Source organism: Pseudophryne corroboree, chromosome 2, assembly GCF_028390025.1.
Source record: "Pseudophryne corroboree isolate aPseCor3 chromosome 2, aPseCor3.hap2, whole genome shotgun sequence".
In the NCBI taxonomy this organism is placed as follows: domain Eukaryota; kingdom Metazoa; phylum Chordata; class Amphibia; order Anura; family Myobatrachidae; genus Pseudophryne; species Pseudophryne corroboree.
Window position 1 is genome coordinate 877,780,116 of NC_086445.1, and position 16,861 is coordinate 877,796,976.

Here is a 16,861-nt window from a genome sequence, read left to right on the forward strand (position 1 = left end):
TATACACACATACTGGTGTTATACTGCGACCAGCAATCGCTTCAGCCTGGATGTGCAGTGCTGGAGTCGCGTGGTCGGATTCCCTGACTGAAAATATTGATACCCTGGATAGGGACAATATATTGTTAACTATAGAGCATTTGAAGGATGCATTACTATATATGCGTGATGCACAGAGGGATATTTGCACCCTGGCATCAAGAGTAAGTGCTATGTCCATTTCTGCCAGAAGAGCGTTATGGACGCGACAGTGGTCAGGGGATGCGGATTCCAAACGACATGGAAGTATTGCCGTATAAAGGGGAGGAGTTATTTGGGGCTGGTCTATCGGACCTGGTGGCCACGGCAACGGCTGGAAAGTCCACCTTTTTACCCCAGGTCACTTCACATCAGCAGAAAAAGACACCGTCTTTTCAAACTCAGTCCTTTCGTTCCCATAAATACAAGCGAGCAAAAGGCCACTCTTTTCTGCCACGGGGCAGAGGAAGAGGAAAAAGACTGCACCATGCAGCCGCTTCCCAGGAGCAGAAGCCCTACCCTGCTTCTGCCAAGTCTTCAGCATGACGCTGGGGCTTTACAAGCAGACTCAGACATGGTGGGGGCCCGTCTCAAGAATTTCAACGTGCAGTGGGCTCACTCGCAAGTGGACCCCTGGATTCTACAGGTAGTATCGCAGGGGTACAAACTGGAATTCGAGGCGTTTCCCCCTCGCCGGTTCCTGAAGTCTGCTCTACCAAAGTCTCCCTCCGACAGGGAGGCAGTTTTGGAAGCCATTCACAAGCTGTATTCCCAGCAGGTGATAATCAAGGTACCCCTCCTACAACAGGGAAAGGGGTATTATTCCACGCTGTTTGTGGTACCGAAGCCGGACGGCTCGGTGAGACCAATTTTAAATCTGAAATCCTTGAACACTTACATAAAAAGGTTCAAATTCAAGATGGAGTCACTCAGAGCGGTGATAGCGAACCTGAAAGAAGGGGACTATATGGTGTCTCTGGACATCAAAGATGCTTATCTCCACGTCCCAATCTACCCTTCTCACCAAGGGTACCTCAGGTTTGTAGTACAAAACTGTCATTATCAGTTTCAGACGCTGCCGTTTGGGTTGTCCACGGCACCTCGGGTCTTTACCAAGGTAATGGCCGAAATGATGATTCTTCTTCGAAGAAAAGGCATCTTAATTATCCCTTACTTGGACGATCTCCTGATAAGGGCAAGGTCCAGGGAACAGTTAGAAGTCGGAGTAGCACTATCTCAGGTAGTGTTACGTCAGCACGGGTGGATCCTAAATATTCCAAAATCGCAGCTGATTCCAACGACACGTCTACTGTTCCTAGGAATGATTCTGGACACAGTCCAGAAGAAGGTGTTTCTCCCGGAGGAGAAGGCCAGGGAGTTATCCGAGCTAGTCAGGAACCTCCTAAAACCAGACCAGGTGTCAGTGCATCAGTGCACGAGGGTCCTGGGAAAAATGGTGGCTTCTTACGAAGCGATTCCATTCGGAAGATTCCATGCAAGAACGTTTCAGTGGGATCTACTGGACAAATGGTCCGGATCGCATCTTCAGATGCATCAGCGGATAACCCTGTCGCCAAGGACAAGGGTGTCTCTTCTGTGGTGGCTGCAGAGTGCTCATCTACTAGAGGGCCGCAGATTTGGCATTCAGGATTGGATCCTGGTGACCACGGATGCAAGCCTGAGAGGCTGGGGAGCAGTCACACAGGGAAGAAATTTCCAGGGCTTGTGGTCAAGCATGGAAACATCTCTTCATATAAACATTCTGGAACTAAGGGCCATTTACAATGCCCGAAGTCAAGCGAAACCCCTGCTTCAGGGTCAGGCGGTATTGATCCAATCGGACAACGTCACGTCAGTCGCCCACGTAAACAGACAGGGCGGCACGAGAAGCAGGAGGGCAATGGCAGAAGCTGCAAGGATTCTTCGCTGGGCGGAAAATCATGTGATAGCACTGTCAGCAGTGTTCATTCCGGGAGTGGACAACTGGGAAGCAGACTTCCTCAGCAGACACGACCTCCACCCGGGAGAGTGGGGACTTCACCCAGAAGTCTTCCACCTGATAGTAAACCGTTGGGAAAAACCAAAGGTGGAGGTGTACCAGTCAGTGTATGTGTTCCCTCCTCTGCCTCTCATACCAAAAGTACTGAGAATCATAAGAAGGAGAGGAGTAAGAACTATACTCGTGGTTCCGGATTGGCCAAGAAGGACTTGGTACCCGGAACTTCAAGAGATGCTCACGGACGAACCGTGGCCTCTACCTCTAAGAAAGGACCTGCTCCAGCAGGGGCCTTGTCTGTTCCAAGACTTACCGCGGCTGCGTTTGACGGCATGGCGGTTGAACGCCGGATCCTGAAGGAAAAAGGCATTCCAGATGAAGTCATCCCTACCCTGGTCAAGGCCAGGAAGGACGTAACCGCAAAACATTATCACCGCATTTGGCGAAAATATGTTGCGTGGTGTGAGGCCAAGAAGGCCCCTACAGAGGAATTTCAACTGGGTCGTTTCCTCCATTTCCTGCAAACAGGACTATCTATGGGCCTAAAATTAGGGTCCATTAAGGTTCAAATTTCGGCCCTGTCGATTTTCTTCCAGAAAGAACTGGCTTCAGTGCCTGAAGTTCAGACATTTGTAAAAGGGGTACTGCATATACAGCCTCCTTTTGTGCCTCCAGTGGCACCTTGGGATCTCAATGTTGTGTTGAGTTTCCTAAAGTCACATTGGTTTGAACCACTCACCACTGTGGACTTAAAATATCTCACATGGAAGGTGACGATGCTGTTAGCCCTGGCTTCAGCCAGGCGTGTGTCAGAATTGGCGGCTTTATCATATAAAAGCCCTTACTTAATTTTTCATTCTGACAGGGCAGAATTGAGGACTCGTCCTCAATTTCTACCTAAGGTGGTTTCTGCATTTCACATGAACCAACCTATTGTGGTACCTGCGGCTACTAGGGACTTGGAGGACTCTAAGTTGCTTGACGTTGTCAGGGCCCTGAAAATATATGTTTCCAGGACGGCTGGAGTCAGAAAATCTGACTCACTGTTTATCCTGTATGCACCCAACAAACTGGGTGCTCCTGCTTCTAAGCAGACGATTGCTTGTTGGATTTGTAGTACAATTCAGCTTGCACATTCTGTGGCAGGCCTGCCACAGCCAAAATCGGTAAAAGCCCATTCCACAAGGAAAGTGGGCTCATCTTCGGCGGCTGCCCGAGGGGTCTCGGCTTTACAACTTTGCCGAGCAGCTACTTGGTCAGGGGCAAACACGTTTGCTAAATTCTACAAATTTGATACCCTGGCTGAGGAGGACCTGGAGTTCTCTCATTCGGTGCTGCAGAGTCATCCGCACTCTCCCGCCCGTTTGGGAGCTTTGGTATAATCCCCATGGTCCTTACGGAGTCCCAACATCCACTAGGACGTCAGAGAAAATAAGATTTTACTTACCGATAAATCTATTTCTCGTAGTCCGTAGTGGATGCTGGGCGCCCATCCCAAGTGCGGATTGTCTGCAATACTTGTATATAGTTATTGTTACAAAAATTCGGGTTATTATTGTTGTGAGCCATCTTTTCAGAGGCTCCCTTTCGTTTTATCATACTGTTAACTGGGTTCAGATCACGAGTTGTACGGTGTGATTGGTGTGGCTGGTATGAGTCTTACCCGGGATTCAAAATCCTTCCTTATTATGTACGCTCGTCCGGGCACAGTATCCTAACTGAGGCTTGGAGGAGGGTCATAGGGGGAGGAGCCAGTGCACACCACCTGATCCTAAAGCTTTTATTCTTGTGCCCTGTCTCCTGCGGAGCCGCTATTCCCCATGGTCCTTACGGAGTCCCAGCATCCACTACGGACTACGAGAAATAGATTTATCGGTAAGTAAAATCTTATTTTTTTTTTTATTTGCTGTAGCTCCATTATTTGATCTTTTTAATGCAGTTTGAATATGTTTTATAAGCATTCTGTCAAAATTCTTTCATTAGAAAATGCAGGAGACAATCCCTTTTCTCAGGATTTAATTGCAAAAACCTGTCACATTAAATGAATTTCTAAAATGCTTTTTGTATTTTTTGCAGTATTGCAATGGCTACTAAAGAAAACATGACTTCACAGAGGGGTTTCTTGAAATCCATACAGAGCCGGATGAATACCCTGGCCAGTATCCTTATGTATTGCTTCATGTGCTAAGTTTGTGTCAATAGTTGTATAGCTTTGTCCTTTTTGTCAGGTTGAAAACAAATCATTGTTTATTCAAGCCCAGAAGCATGGTACTTTCTTTATCACTCATTATAAAACTACTGCTTTTAAAATAGCTGGTTCCCTTTATCTAGTAATAAGAGATACTGACGCATTAAATAGATCACTATAGGACATAAGATGCATGGTCAAATGTGTGAGAGGAGTCAGGGATATTTGGGGATTTCCCCATCAGTGGGGGTCATTCAGATCTGATCGCTGAGCTGCTAATTTTGCGGTCCTGCGTTCAGGTAGTCGCCGCCTCTTAAAGGGAGTGTATATTCACCAGGCAAGTGTGCGATCCCATGTGTACGCCAAGCTGCTAAAATCCACTTTGTGCAGTCTCTGCGCAGCCCAGGACTTACTCCTACAGTGCGATCACATCAGGCTGATCAGGGCCGGAGCTGACGCCAGACACCCTCCCTGAAAATGCTTGGGAACGCCTCAGTTTTTCCGGACACTCCCAGAAATCGGTCAATTACCACCCACGAACGGCCTCTCCCTGTCAATCACCTTGCAAAAGCCTGTGCGATCGGATTTTTCGCACCATCCCATTGCTGACCAGCAATGCCCGTTGTTGTCCGACGCGCGTGCGATTTGCAGTGTACATGCATGCGTAGTTAGTACCTCAGCAGCGATCAGATCTGAGTGACTCCCTGTGTTATGCCATCAGCACCATGAAGACCAAGGAGCTCTCCAAACAAGTCAGGGACAAAGTTATTGAGAAATACAAGTCAGGGTTGGGTTATAAAAAAATATCCAAATCTTTGATGATCTATCCCGGAGCACCATCAAATCCATCATCTTCAAATGGAAAGAACATGGTACCACAACAAACCTGCCAAGAGAGGGCTGGTCACCAAAACTCGCAGACCGGGCAAGGAGGGCATTAAGCAGAGAGGCAGCACAGAGACCAAAGGTAACCCTGAAGAAGCTGCAGAGTTCCGCAGCAGAGACTGGTGTATCTGCGCATGTGACCACAATAAGCTGTACACTCCATAGAGCTCGGCTGTATGGTAGAGTGGCCGGAAATAGCCATTACTTAGTGTTAAAAATAAGAAGGCACGTTTTGAGTTTGCCAAAAGGCATGTGGACAACTCCCCAAATGTATGGAGGAAGGTGCTCTGGTCAGATGAGGCTAAAATTGAACTTTTCGGCCACCAAGGAATACGCTATGTCTGGCGCAAAACCCAACACATCCCATCACCCCAATAACACCATCCCCACAGTGAAACATGGTGGTGGCAGCATCATGCTGTGGGGATGTTTTTCAGCAGCAGTGACTGGTAAACTGTTTCGAGTCGAGGGAAAGATGGATGGTGCTAAATACAGGGATATTCTTGAGCAAAACCTGTTTCAGTCTGCCTGCGATTTGAGACTGGGATGGAGGTTCACCTTCCAGCAGTACAATGACCCGAAGCATACTGCTAAAGCAACACTCGAGTGGTTTAAGGGGAAACATTTAAATGTGTTGGAATGGCCTAGTCAAAGCCCAGATCTCAATCCAATTGAGTGTCTGTGGTCAGACTTGAAGATTGCTGTTCACAAGCGGAAACCATCGAACATGAAGGAGCTGGAGCAGTTTTGCCTTGAGGAATGGGCAACAATCCCAGTGGCAAGCTCATAGAGACTTAGCCAAAGCGACTTGCAACTGTAATTGCCTCAAAAAGTGGCTCTACAAAGTACTGACTTTAGTGGGTGAAAAGTTATGCACGCTGAAGTTTTTTGTTATTTTGTCCTATTTGTGGTTTGCTTCACAAAAAAAACACGTCTACAAAGTTGTAGGCATGTTCTGTGAATGAAATGATGCAAACCTTCAAACAATCCATTTTAATTCCAGGTTGTGAGCCAACAAAACATGAAAAATACAAAGGGTGGTGAATACTTTAGCAAGGCACTGTATGTTGATGAAAATGATGCATAATGTAGTTATGTAGTCTAACAAATTAGAATGGATTCCTGTGAAATTGTCACATTGTAGAAATAAAAGGCTGGGTACACACCTGAACGATGGATCAGTCAGCCAATCAATGGGCCGAATGATCCAACGATTTGGTATGTTTTCTGCACAAATGAATTGTGCATACACCTTTACCAGTCAGCTGCCTGACATTTCTGGCCACAGGAAACAGTGGTGACATCATTGTTAGCGGTTTCTGCGGCTGGCATATGGGCTGGTCACCCGGGCAGATGTACCAATATATTTGCAAGATACACACGTGAACTGATGGTCCAGCTGATATATATCGTTCATCGACTGTACTAACAATATATAGGCAAGTGTGTACCCAGCCTTAATGAAAAGCGCATAAATGCTTAGGACATGAACCACTGTACTTCATTATTTCAAGTATTTCTGTAATGTACTTTGATGTCTCTTGTTACTGTCCTTAATCAAGTCTCACAGACCGTTTTCCTGCAGTTAACAGTCTTATCCAGAGGATTAACCTGAGGAAGCGCCGGGATTCGCTCATCCTGGGCTCTGTTATCGGCATTTGCACTATCCTGCTGCTGCTCTATGCTTTCCACTGACAGCCAACACAGACTCTGACGCAAACCAGAGGAGCAGCAGCAACCGCCGAGTGAAAAAACCAATGAAAGTTGCAGTTCTTTACACACCACCTGTACATAAGGGAGTTGGGGGTATTGCAGAAATAATTTACATTTTATATTGGCAATCTTTAGTGCTGGCAGTATCCATTTGCTGACCAGTAGCTGTACATACTCATTGTCCTCTAGCTTTTCTCTGCAACCATAATGAAACTGATTAATAGCGAGGGGTTCATAGGGGTCTGTGACTGGAAGCCTTGAAATGGACCACTGATCGTTTCTGAAAGCTATATGTAATATTCACAGATATAGAAACAAAAAAAATGTTTTACACAAGACTGTGATCATAAGGAAGCATCTTTAATTATACTCGCCAGACATGGCTGCCAGTCTGGATACATGTACTGTATGTAGCTAGAAAGGACAGTTCTTAGTGTATGACTGAGTTACGCATAATGTAAAACAATACAGCATACTGTATCTGTCACCTCCACACAGCCATTTTGTAGACTGAACCAGTCTTCACCCAATCCATTCACTTTGAAATAGTGATTTCACTGAGGGTGAAGGCACAAAATGGCTACCCCTACTGTGTGTGTGGTATGGAAACTTCATCATATACATTTTGGGAACCTGGATTGTTTTGGTTTGGGTCTCCTTAATGTTTTGGTAAAGCAACAGCTATTGGTTATTGCCAAACATCTTGTGTTTGGTAGTGCTTTACAGAAGAAAAAATATACAGTATACATCTATGTTTTTAATTAAAAAAAATATTATTTTCTCATTATTCAGCCAATATAATTTCTAAATCTAAAAATAGTTGTGTTTTTAGCTGCAGTTACCAATTATGGCCCATCTTAGGACAAAAACCTATCAAATAAATAACATTTTCAAGCAAAGGAAACAGTAACCACTTTGCGATTTGGTTTTAGTCCTGTCTGTAACAATGAATGCCTCTGCCAGACATACAGTGATGTGAACGGCAGTTTTACAGGCACACGCACTGTTGCTACACCCTGGAACACGCACTATTTCTGCACAGCGCCAGCACTTCCCAGAATGCCAGTAGAGCATTTACACATGTATAGGAAACATGATCTTAAATTATTTGTTTGGGGTTTGTTTGGCGTTTTTTTTTTTTTTTTTCTTTTGTTTTTTTTTCCCTAAATGTAATTATTGTTTTCAAACCTGACTGTATATACAAATATTGTGTAACAATATACACACTGAGGCTTCACAATGGCTACTTGTGTTTACACTGCAGCATAGTGCCCAGATACTTAACAAATTTAGCCGATTATTTCTGTAGAGTGGGAAGTTTTTAAGAGCTTTCTACTGAGCTGTAAAAAATGTAATTGGGATACAGGAGAAATCAATTTTTATTAGCTCTGCTTTAAATTGCACTTCCTGTTCTGTCAGTTTGGTGATAATTGAGTTAGTAAATACCTACCATTGATTTTTGAAATCTCCAACTATGGACATTCTGTCACCAAAATCTCCAAACTGCCTAGCTGTATGTCCTTTTTTTGACAAGTGTTAGAGCTTCCAGCTTCAAGTTTACCCTGACAGAACACTATAAAACAATGAAAGGATTTTCGTGAGCTCTAATGTTGTTGCCTAATGGATACAGAGGCAGTCTGCATGTGTGATGTGGCTGTAACTCCCATGACAAGCAGACAGTGACTATTCAGGTCACTACAGAAATATCACAGCCAGTGGCTGACTGCATGCAGTGGGAATTATAGTTCAAGAAGATCTGCAGGTTGTCTGGCTCTGATCTAGTCTATTATTTAAAGTCCATCTGTCCCCTTAAGCTGAACCAATATTGACTGCAGCCAGGGAATTCACTTGTTCGTACAGAATGGGTAGTCTGCTTTTTCTTTTCTTTTTTTTCATGTTCAGCCAACAAAATGGCTACTTGCACTGTGTGCAGGAGACAGGTTCACTGTTGAATCTCAAATGGAGGCATTCAAAGAGGAACTAAACTTGCATATGTCTAAATGGTTCATTTTAGCTTTCAGTGTCTTTCTAAAAAGAATGAGTAAGAGAGAAATTTGCCCATGAGAGATGTGGATTGTTTGAAAAATAAAAAGTTCTTATATATGAGACATTTAGATAGAAAACTCCTCAGATAAGTGATGATGGAACACTATGAGGACCATACAGTAAGTACTCACGGACTTTAAATACTGGATGGACCAAAATTGTTTCACGCTGCATTGCAAGTCCATGGCACGAGTACAGACAGTTCAGTCTTCTTGCTGATAACTATTCTGAGGGCCTACAACTAGCAATCCATTTGTGTCAATGTTTTAAATGCTTTTAGTAGAAATACAAAGAAAATCTTCCACCTGGTTATAAATTATGTTTCCCAACTAAATGTTTCTATCAGTTTAACTGGAATGATTGTCACTCATTTTGCTCATGTCTGTTTCCATTCCTCCCCTGGCATTCTACTTTTCCTTTCGTTTTGTTCGAAGTGACTCATGCAGTTCTTGGTGTTCATATTATAATTATATATTAGCAGATTCCAGCACCACTCAGTGAAAACCAGTTGTGGTTTTGCAGTGACTGGTGCCAGATTCTGATGTAATGTATACCAGATTTATGTACTGGATTACCCTATTACGCTGCATATAAACAATATTTAAGGTGGAGGACCTCTTTATGTGTGTATGAACAATTTACCGTACATCCCAGAAAATCCAGAGATTAGTCTGCTCTTTCTGTATGTGTGCTCTCCTTGAGAATGTGAGAACCCTAATTTATTCAACAACCCAGTTGTAAAGTGGTGACCTTATTGAAGGCTATCCAAACCCAAAGCGCCCACCTGTATATAACCTTTCCCTTCTAATGGCACTTTCTTATTTTGCTTTACAAATAGCTCATTGAAACAAATTATATTTTATTGCTCTTGTAATTATTTTCTCATTTCTGCACCTAATGTGCAATTCCTGTCTGTAATAAAGAAAAAAGCTTTGTTATGTAATTTAATAATAAATTAGTATTATACATGATTCTGTTTCACATTTACTTTTTAATTGTTTAAATTGCATCTGAGCTACTTTATGATTCAAGAGCTTGAAGTGGGTGTGTGTATAAATATAATACATACAGTACATTGCTTTTGTTATAGAGAATATGGGGTGTAGTATGGTATGCCGGCGGCCGGGCTCCCGGCTACCAGTATACCGGCGCCGGGAGCCCGACCGCCGGCATACAGACAGCGTGGCAAGCGCAAATGAGCCCTTTACGGGCTCGCTGCGCTCGCCATGCTATTTTATTCTCCCTCCAGGGGGGTCGTGGACCCCCATGAGGGAGACAAAGTGTCGGGATTCCAGCGCCGGTATACTGTGCGCCGGGATCCCGCCAGTCGGCATACTGAAGACCACCCTGAATATGCAGCTACTTCCCAGGCAAACATCAACCCTCCCTCCGTGGCCACATTAATGAGCAGCTAAACCCCCCTTCCGCCCCTGGGCAACAACCCCGACAGCCACACAACTAAGGGGGTACTCCCAGGCAAACCACCCCTCCGCAGCCACTCCCTGGCCAAACAATCACCCCCCGCCATGTGGGCACATCACTACCTCCTCTGAAGTCACAATACCTGGCCAAGCATAGACCCTCTTATTGGAAAGGTCTATGCAGCTAGTGTTTGGAGACAGTCAGCGCAGGTTATGGCGGACAGGCACAACAGTCAGCACAGGCTGGGATAGACACTCAGCACATGCACTTCTATGCATGAAATGGCTGTCGCAATACAGGCACACCCACAAATCTCTGAAGAGGCTCTGCTTCCTCCGTCCCTGCATAATCTGGTAGCCAGGCAGCAAAATGTAGGGGCCACGGCGACCTGGCCCCTGGGATTTGTCGAGCCCTGGTGTGTGTGATTTCATCCCATGCTTCTATGGTAAGTAGTATTTGTGACACAAGCAGCACAGCTTCTGCAGCAGTGGTGGGCACCACAGTATATTTTAGGGGCTCATAGAAACCCGGGAAGCGCCCACACAATAACTTTTGTAGATAGGTAACATGGGGGGGGGGGGGGGGGACGGCCCAACCTCTGGAAGGATTAATGGTCCCGTTCCCCGCTGACAGGACACTGAGCTCCTAAGGGAACTATTCGCAAGCCCCACCACGGCGAGCGTACATTCCCGCAGCACGCCGCCACCCCTAACAGAGCCAGAAGACTGAAGAGTGGGGAATACTGAGCCGGCATCCCAGTTAGCGGGGTGCCGGCCATTATGGCAGCAAGAGGGTACGAAGACGCACGGCTTCTAAACGGGGCGGAATGCGTCTCCAGACATAATGCACAACTGCGTCTCAGTACACTGTACACAGTAGCCAAACTGGCGAACTCAGCCTTAAAACGATTCAGCTCCATTTTAAGCACAAAAATGATCTCAGCCAGTATAAAAAAGCTGGAAAACCGCGCGCATTGAAGGGGTGGGGCTTCACTATGAGAGGATCCAGCAGCTCACCAGCGCCATTTTCCCTCTGCAGTGGTCACAGACGCTGACTGACAGGGATGCGCAGCTTCTCCGGTGTGACTCCAAATTACCTCAGCAGTACCAGGGGATCATAGCAGGGGTGGAGCGAATATTAGTGTACTAAGTCCCCTATCAGGGTACTTAGTCTGCGACCCGGTGTTTTTTGTACAGCGGAGTGTTCCTCTTCACCAGGGGGCTCACTACTGGGTATTCAGGGTTCACAGAATAGCAGGGCTGAACCGGAGTGGGTTAATTCTCTTAAAGGAATGATCTCCACTCTTTCTACAAAATTGTCCTGCAATGAGAGAGAGACACAATACTTAAAACGGACTATGGATGAGTTTATGAACAGAGACTCAGTCCCCAAAATGGCGTCTCAATTCCCTCCCATTTGTCCGCAAAAGCGATCTCTGGCCCATATCCTGCAGTCTGACGCTGACAGGTCAGACATGGAGGAGGGGGAGGTGGACTCAGAGGAAGGGGATGCATCTCTGTCACTGGGAATTAAGGCTCTTATAGAGGCTATCAGAGATGTTCTGCATATTCCTGATAAGGTGTCAAGGGAGTGTGAGGAATCTTATTTAAAAAGAAGTACTCAGTTACTTTTCCTGTGTCAAAGGAATTGAATACCCTGTTTGAAGAACCATGGGTTAATCCTGATAAGAAGTTTCAGATCCCTAAAAGGTTGCTCTCATCTTTACCTTTTCCTCTGGGGGATTGGAAAATATGGGAAAATCCACCGATAGTGGACGCATCAGTCTCTAGGCTGTCACGTAAAATTGTACTGCCTGTTCCTGGTGCAGCCTCCTTGAAAGACACAGCTGATCGTAAAATTGAGACTACACTCAGATCATTGTACACAGCTGCTGGGGTGACCCAAAGACCCACTATTGCATGTGCATGGATCACTAAAGCCATTGCTAAATGGTGAGGTAACCTAATTGAGGGGTTAGTTTCCTTATCTAGGGGGGATGTTGTCTTACTCCTGCAGCATATACAGGACTCTGCAAACTTTATGGTGGAAGCCATAAAGGAAATAGGCGTGCTTAACGCACGCACCACCGCTATGGCAGTGTCGGCATGCAGGGGTTTGTGGATACGCCAGTGGACTGCTGATGCGGCCTCCAGGAAAGGTGTGGAAGGCCTACCATTCACGGGATAGGCCTTGTTTGGAGATCAATTAGACAAATGGATCTCCACAGCTACTGCAGGTAAGTCTGCATATATCTTCCTTCTGCAGCCCCCCCAACCAAGAAGACTTATTCAGCTTCTAAGTTACAGTCCTTTCGGATGGCCAAGTTCAAGGGCAAATCCAGAGGTGCTTCTATGTCCTCCAGTGGTGCAAGAGATAAACCACGCAAACCAGCAACAGCTCAGGCTCTGCTTCCTCAAAGACTTCAGCATGACGGTGTACCGCAATGCTGTCAGGTGGGAACCCGACTACAATTCTTCAGTCAGATCTGGTCAAATTCGTGCCAGGATCCCTGGGTCATAGATCTTATTTTCCCAGGGCTACAGACTGGAGTTCCAAAAGCTCCCACCTCACATTCTTCAAATCAGGCTTGCCAGTTTCACAAGAGGCAAGTATAACTTAACAGCATGCCATCCAAAAACTAGTACAGACTCAGGTCATTGTTCCATTTCCACCTCATCTACTAAACAAGAGGTACTATTCCAACTTGTTCGTAGTACCAAAGCCAGACGGTTCAGTAAGTCTTTGAACCCGTACGTACGAGTGTTCAAATTCAAGATGGAGTCTGAGAGCTGTGATCTCAGGTCTGCAGTAGGGGTAATTTCTAGTGTCTCTGGATATTGTTGAAGTCGGAAAATATTACAGTACACACATCACGTGCAAACACCACACAGATGGCCTCCGTGCGCATACTTGTTCTGCCGTGCGTACACATACATGCAAGCTACGTATGAACGCTCACGCGGTCTTGCGTGTTAGCACGTGGTATGAGTGAATACGGTAGCATTCGCACGGATAAGCCATCAAAAACCATATTCAATATTTTACCCATATAATGCATAAATCACACCCTGTCTGTATATCCTTCTAGTAGGCAAGTTACAGTTCACACAAATTATCCTCCTAGAAACTCCAGACTGACTTGTTTACGCAAAGCTTTGTAATCCTATGAAGAAGGCAAATACCTTTGGTTACCCCCATTGTTCTAGAGTTGTCCAGTATCTGTCGAAGACAGTAACTACTTGATTGTCATTGTCTTTTCTCTGACGTCCTAAGTGGATGCTGGGACTCCGTAAGGACCATGGGGAATAGCGGCTCCACAGGAGACTGGGCACAACTAAAAGAAAGCTTTAGACTACTGGTGTGCACTGGCTCCTCCCACTATGACCCTCCTCCAGACTTCAGTTAGAATCTTGTGCCCGGCTGAGCTGGATGCACACTAGGGGCTCTCCTGAGCTCCTAGAAAGAAAGTATATTTTAGGTTTTTTATTTTACAGTGAGATCTGCTGGCAACAGACTCACTGCAGCGAGGGACTAAGGAGAGAAGAAGCGAACCTACCTAACTGGTGGTAGCTTGGGCTTCTTAGGCTACTGGACACCATTAGCTCCAGAGGGATCGACCACAGGACCCGACCTCGATGTTCGATCCTGGAGCCGCGCCGCCGGCCCCCTTACAGAGCAAGAAGTGTTCCTGAAAATCGGCGGCAGAAGACTTCTATCTTCAACAAGGTAGCGCACAGCACTGCAGCTGTGCGCCATTGCTCCTCATGCACACCTCACACTCCGGTCACTGATGGGTGCAGGGCGCTGGGGGGGGGGGGCGCCCTGAGGGCAATATAAGACACCTTGGCTGGCAAATCTACACCATATATAGTCAGGAAGGCTATATAGGTGTAAAAATACCCCTGCCAGAATTCCAGAAAAAGTGGGAGAAGTTCGCCGGAAAAGGGGCGGGGCCATCTCCCTCAGCACACTGGCGCCATTTTTCCCCCACCGCTCCACTGGAAGGACGCTCCCTGGCTCTCCCCTGCAGTGTCAAGCTACATAAGGGTAAAAAAGAGAGGGGGGGCACTAAATTTAGGCGCAGTATATATAATATAAGCAGCTATAAGGGAAAAACACTCATTTATAGTGGGATCCCTGTGTTATATAGCGCTCTGGTGTGTGCTGGCATACTCGCTCTGTCTCCCCAAAGGGCTTTGTGGGGTCCTGTCCTCTGTCAGAGCATTCCCTGTGTGTATGCGGTGTGTCGGTACGGCTGTGTCGACATGTTTGATGAGGAGGCTTATGTGGAGGCGGAACAGATGCCAATAAATGTGATGTCACCCCCTGCGGGGTCGACACCTGAGTGGTGCTGTGGAAGGAATTACGCAACAGTGTCGACTCCTTGCATAAAAGGTTTGACGACATACCAAATGTGGGACAGCCGGCTTCTCAGCCTGTGCCTGCCCAGGCGTCTCAAAAGCCATCAGGGGCTCTAAAACGCCCGCTACCTCAGATGGCAGACACAGATGTCGACACGGATACTGACTCCAGTGTCGACGACGATGAGACTAATGTAACTTCCAATAGGGCCACACGTTACATGATTGAGGCAATGAAAAATGTGTTGCACATTTCTGATGTTACCCCGGGTACCAAAAAAAGGGTATTATGTTTGGAGAGAAAAAACTACCAGTTGTTTTTCCTCCATCTGAGGAATTAAATGAAGTGTGTGAAGAAGCGTGGGCTTCCCCGATAAGAAACTGGTAATTTCTAAGAGGTTACTAATGGCGTACCCTTTCCCGCCAGAGGATAGGTCACGTTGGGAAACATCCCCTATGGTGGATAAAGCGCTCACACGCTTGTCAAAGAAGGTGGCACTACCGTCTCCGGATACGGCCGCCCTGAAGGAATCTGCTGATAGAAAGCAGGAGGCTATCCTGAAGTCTATATATACACACACAGGTGTTATACTGAGACCAGCTATTGCTTCAGCATGGATGTGCAGTGCTGCAGCTGCGTGGTCAGATTTCCTGTTGGAAAATATTGATACCCTAGACAGGGACACTATATTGCTAACCGTAGAGCATATTAAAGATGCACTCTTCTACATGAGGGATGCACAGAGGGATATTTGCCGGCTGGCATCTAAAATAAGTGCAATGTCCATTTCTGCCAGGAGAGGGTTATGGACTCTGCAGTGGACAGGAGATGCAGATTCTAAAAGGCACATGGAAGTTTTGCCTTATAAGGGTGAGGAGGAGTTCGGGGATGGTCTCTCGGACCTCGTTTCCACAGCAACGGCTGGGAAGTCGACATTTTTACCCCATGTTCCCTCACAGCCAAAGAAAGCACCGTATTATCAGGTACAGTCCTTTCGGCCCAATAAGGGCAAGCGGGTTAGGGGAGCGTCCTTTCTGCCCAGAGGCAGAGGGAAAAAGCTGCAGCATACAGCCAGTTCCCAGGAGCAAAAGTCCTTCCTCTAAGTCCACAGCATGACGCTGGGGCTCCACAGGCGGAGCCAGGTACGGTGGGGGCCCGTCTCAAAAATTTCAGCAATCAGTGGGCTCGCTCACGGGTGGATCCCTGGATCTTTCAAGTAGTATCTTAGGGGTACAAGCTGGAATTCGAGACGTCTCCCCCCCGCCGTTTCCTCAAATCTGCCTTACCAACAACTCCCTCAGGCAGGGAGGCAGTGTTACAGGCAATTCACAAGCTGTATTCACAACAGGTGATAGTAAAGGTGCCCCTACTTCAACAAGAACGGGGTTACTATTCCACAATGTTTGTGGTACCGAAACCGGACGGTTCGGTGAGACCCATTTTAAATTTGAAATCCTTGAACACGTATATAAAAAAATTCAAGTTCAAGATGGAATCGCTCAGGGCAGTTATTGCAAGCCTGGACGAGGGGGATTACATGGTATCACTGGACATCAAGGATGCTTACCTGTATGTCCCCATTTACCATCCTCACCAGGAGTACCTCAGATTTGTGGTACAGGATTGTCATTACCAATTCCAGACGTTGCCGTTCGGTCTATCCACGGCTCCGAGGGTCTTTACCAAGGTAATGGCCGAAATGATGATACTCCTTCGAAAGAAGGGAGTTTTAATTATCCCGTACATGGACGATCTCCTGATAAAGGCGAGGTCCAGGGAGCAGTTGGTCGGGGTAGCACTATCTCGGGAGGTGCTACAACAGCACGGCTGGATTCTAAATATTCCAAAGTCACAGCTGATCCCTACGACACGTCTACTGTTCCTGGGAATGGTTCTGGACACAGAACAGAAAAAAGTGTTTCTCCCGGAGGAGAAGGCCAAGGAGCTGTCATCTCTAGTCAGAGGCCTCCTAAAACCAAAACAGGTGTCGGTGCATCACTGCACGCGGATCCTGGGAAAGATGGTAGCTTCCTACGAAGCAATTCCATTCGGCAGGTTCCATGCAATAACCTTTCAGTGGGACCTGTTGGACAAGTGGTCCGGATCGCATCTTCAGATGCATCGGCTGATAACCCTGTCTCCAAGGACCAAGGTGTCTCTGCTGTGGTTGCTGCAGAGTGCTCATCTTCAAGAGGGCCGCAGATTCGGCATACAGGACTGGGTCCTGGTGA

General features: G+C 46.5%; 1 protein-coding gene across 2 annotated transcripts in view; it reads left to right on the forward strand.

The window, feature by feature from the left end:
* GOSR1 (golgi SNAP receptor complex member 1) overlaps nucleotides 1-9,817 on the forward strand; it is a 241,617-nt gene extending 231,800 nt beyond the window's left edge. For both annotated transcript variants that reach the window (XM_063955963.1, XM_063955964.1), the window contains exons 8-9: nucleotides 4,091-4,173; nucleotides 6,658-9,817. In XM_063955963.1, coding sequence (XP_063812033.1) covers nucleotides 4,091-4,173; nucleotides 6,658-6,782 — 208 coding nt within the window. In that variant the 3' untranslated portion in view covers nucleotides 6,783-9,817. The remainder of the gene's footprint in view (nucleotides 1-4,090; nucleotides 4,174-6,657) is intronic.
* Nucleotides 9,818-16,861: the final 7,044 nt, after the last annotated feature.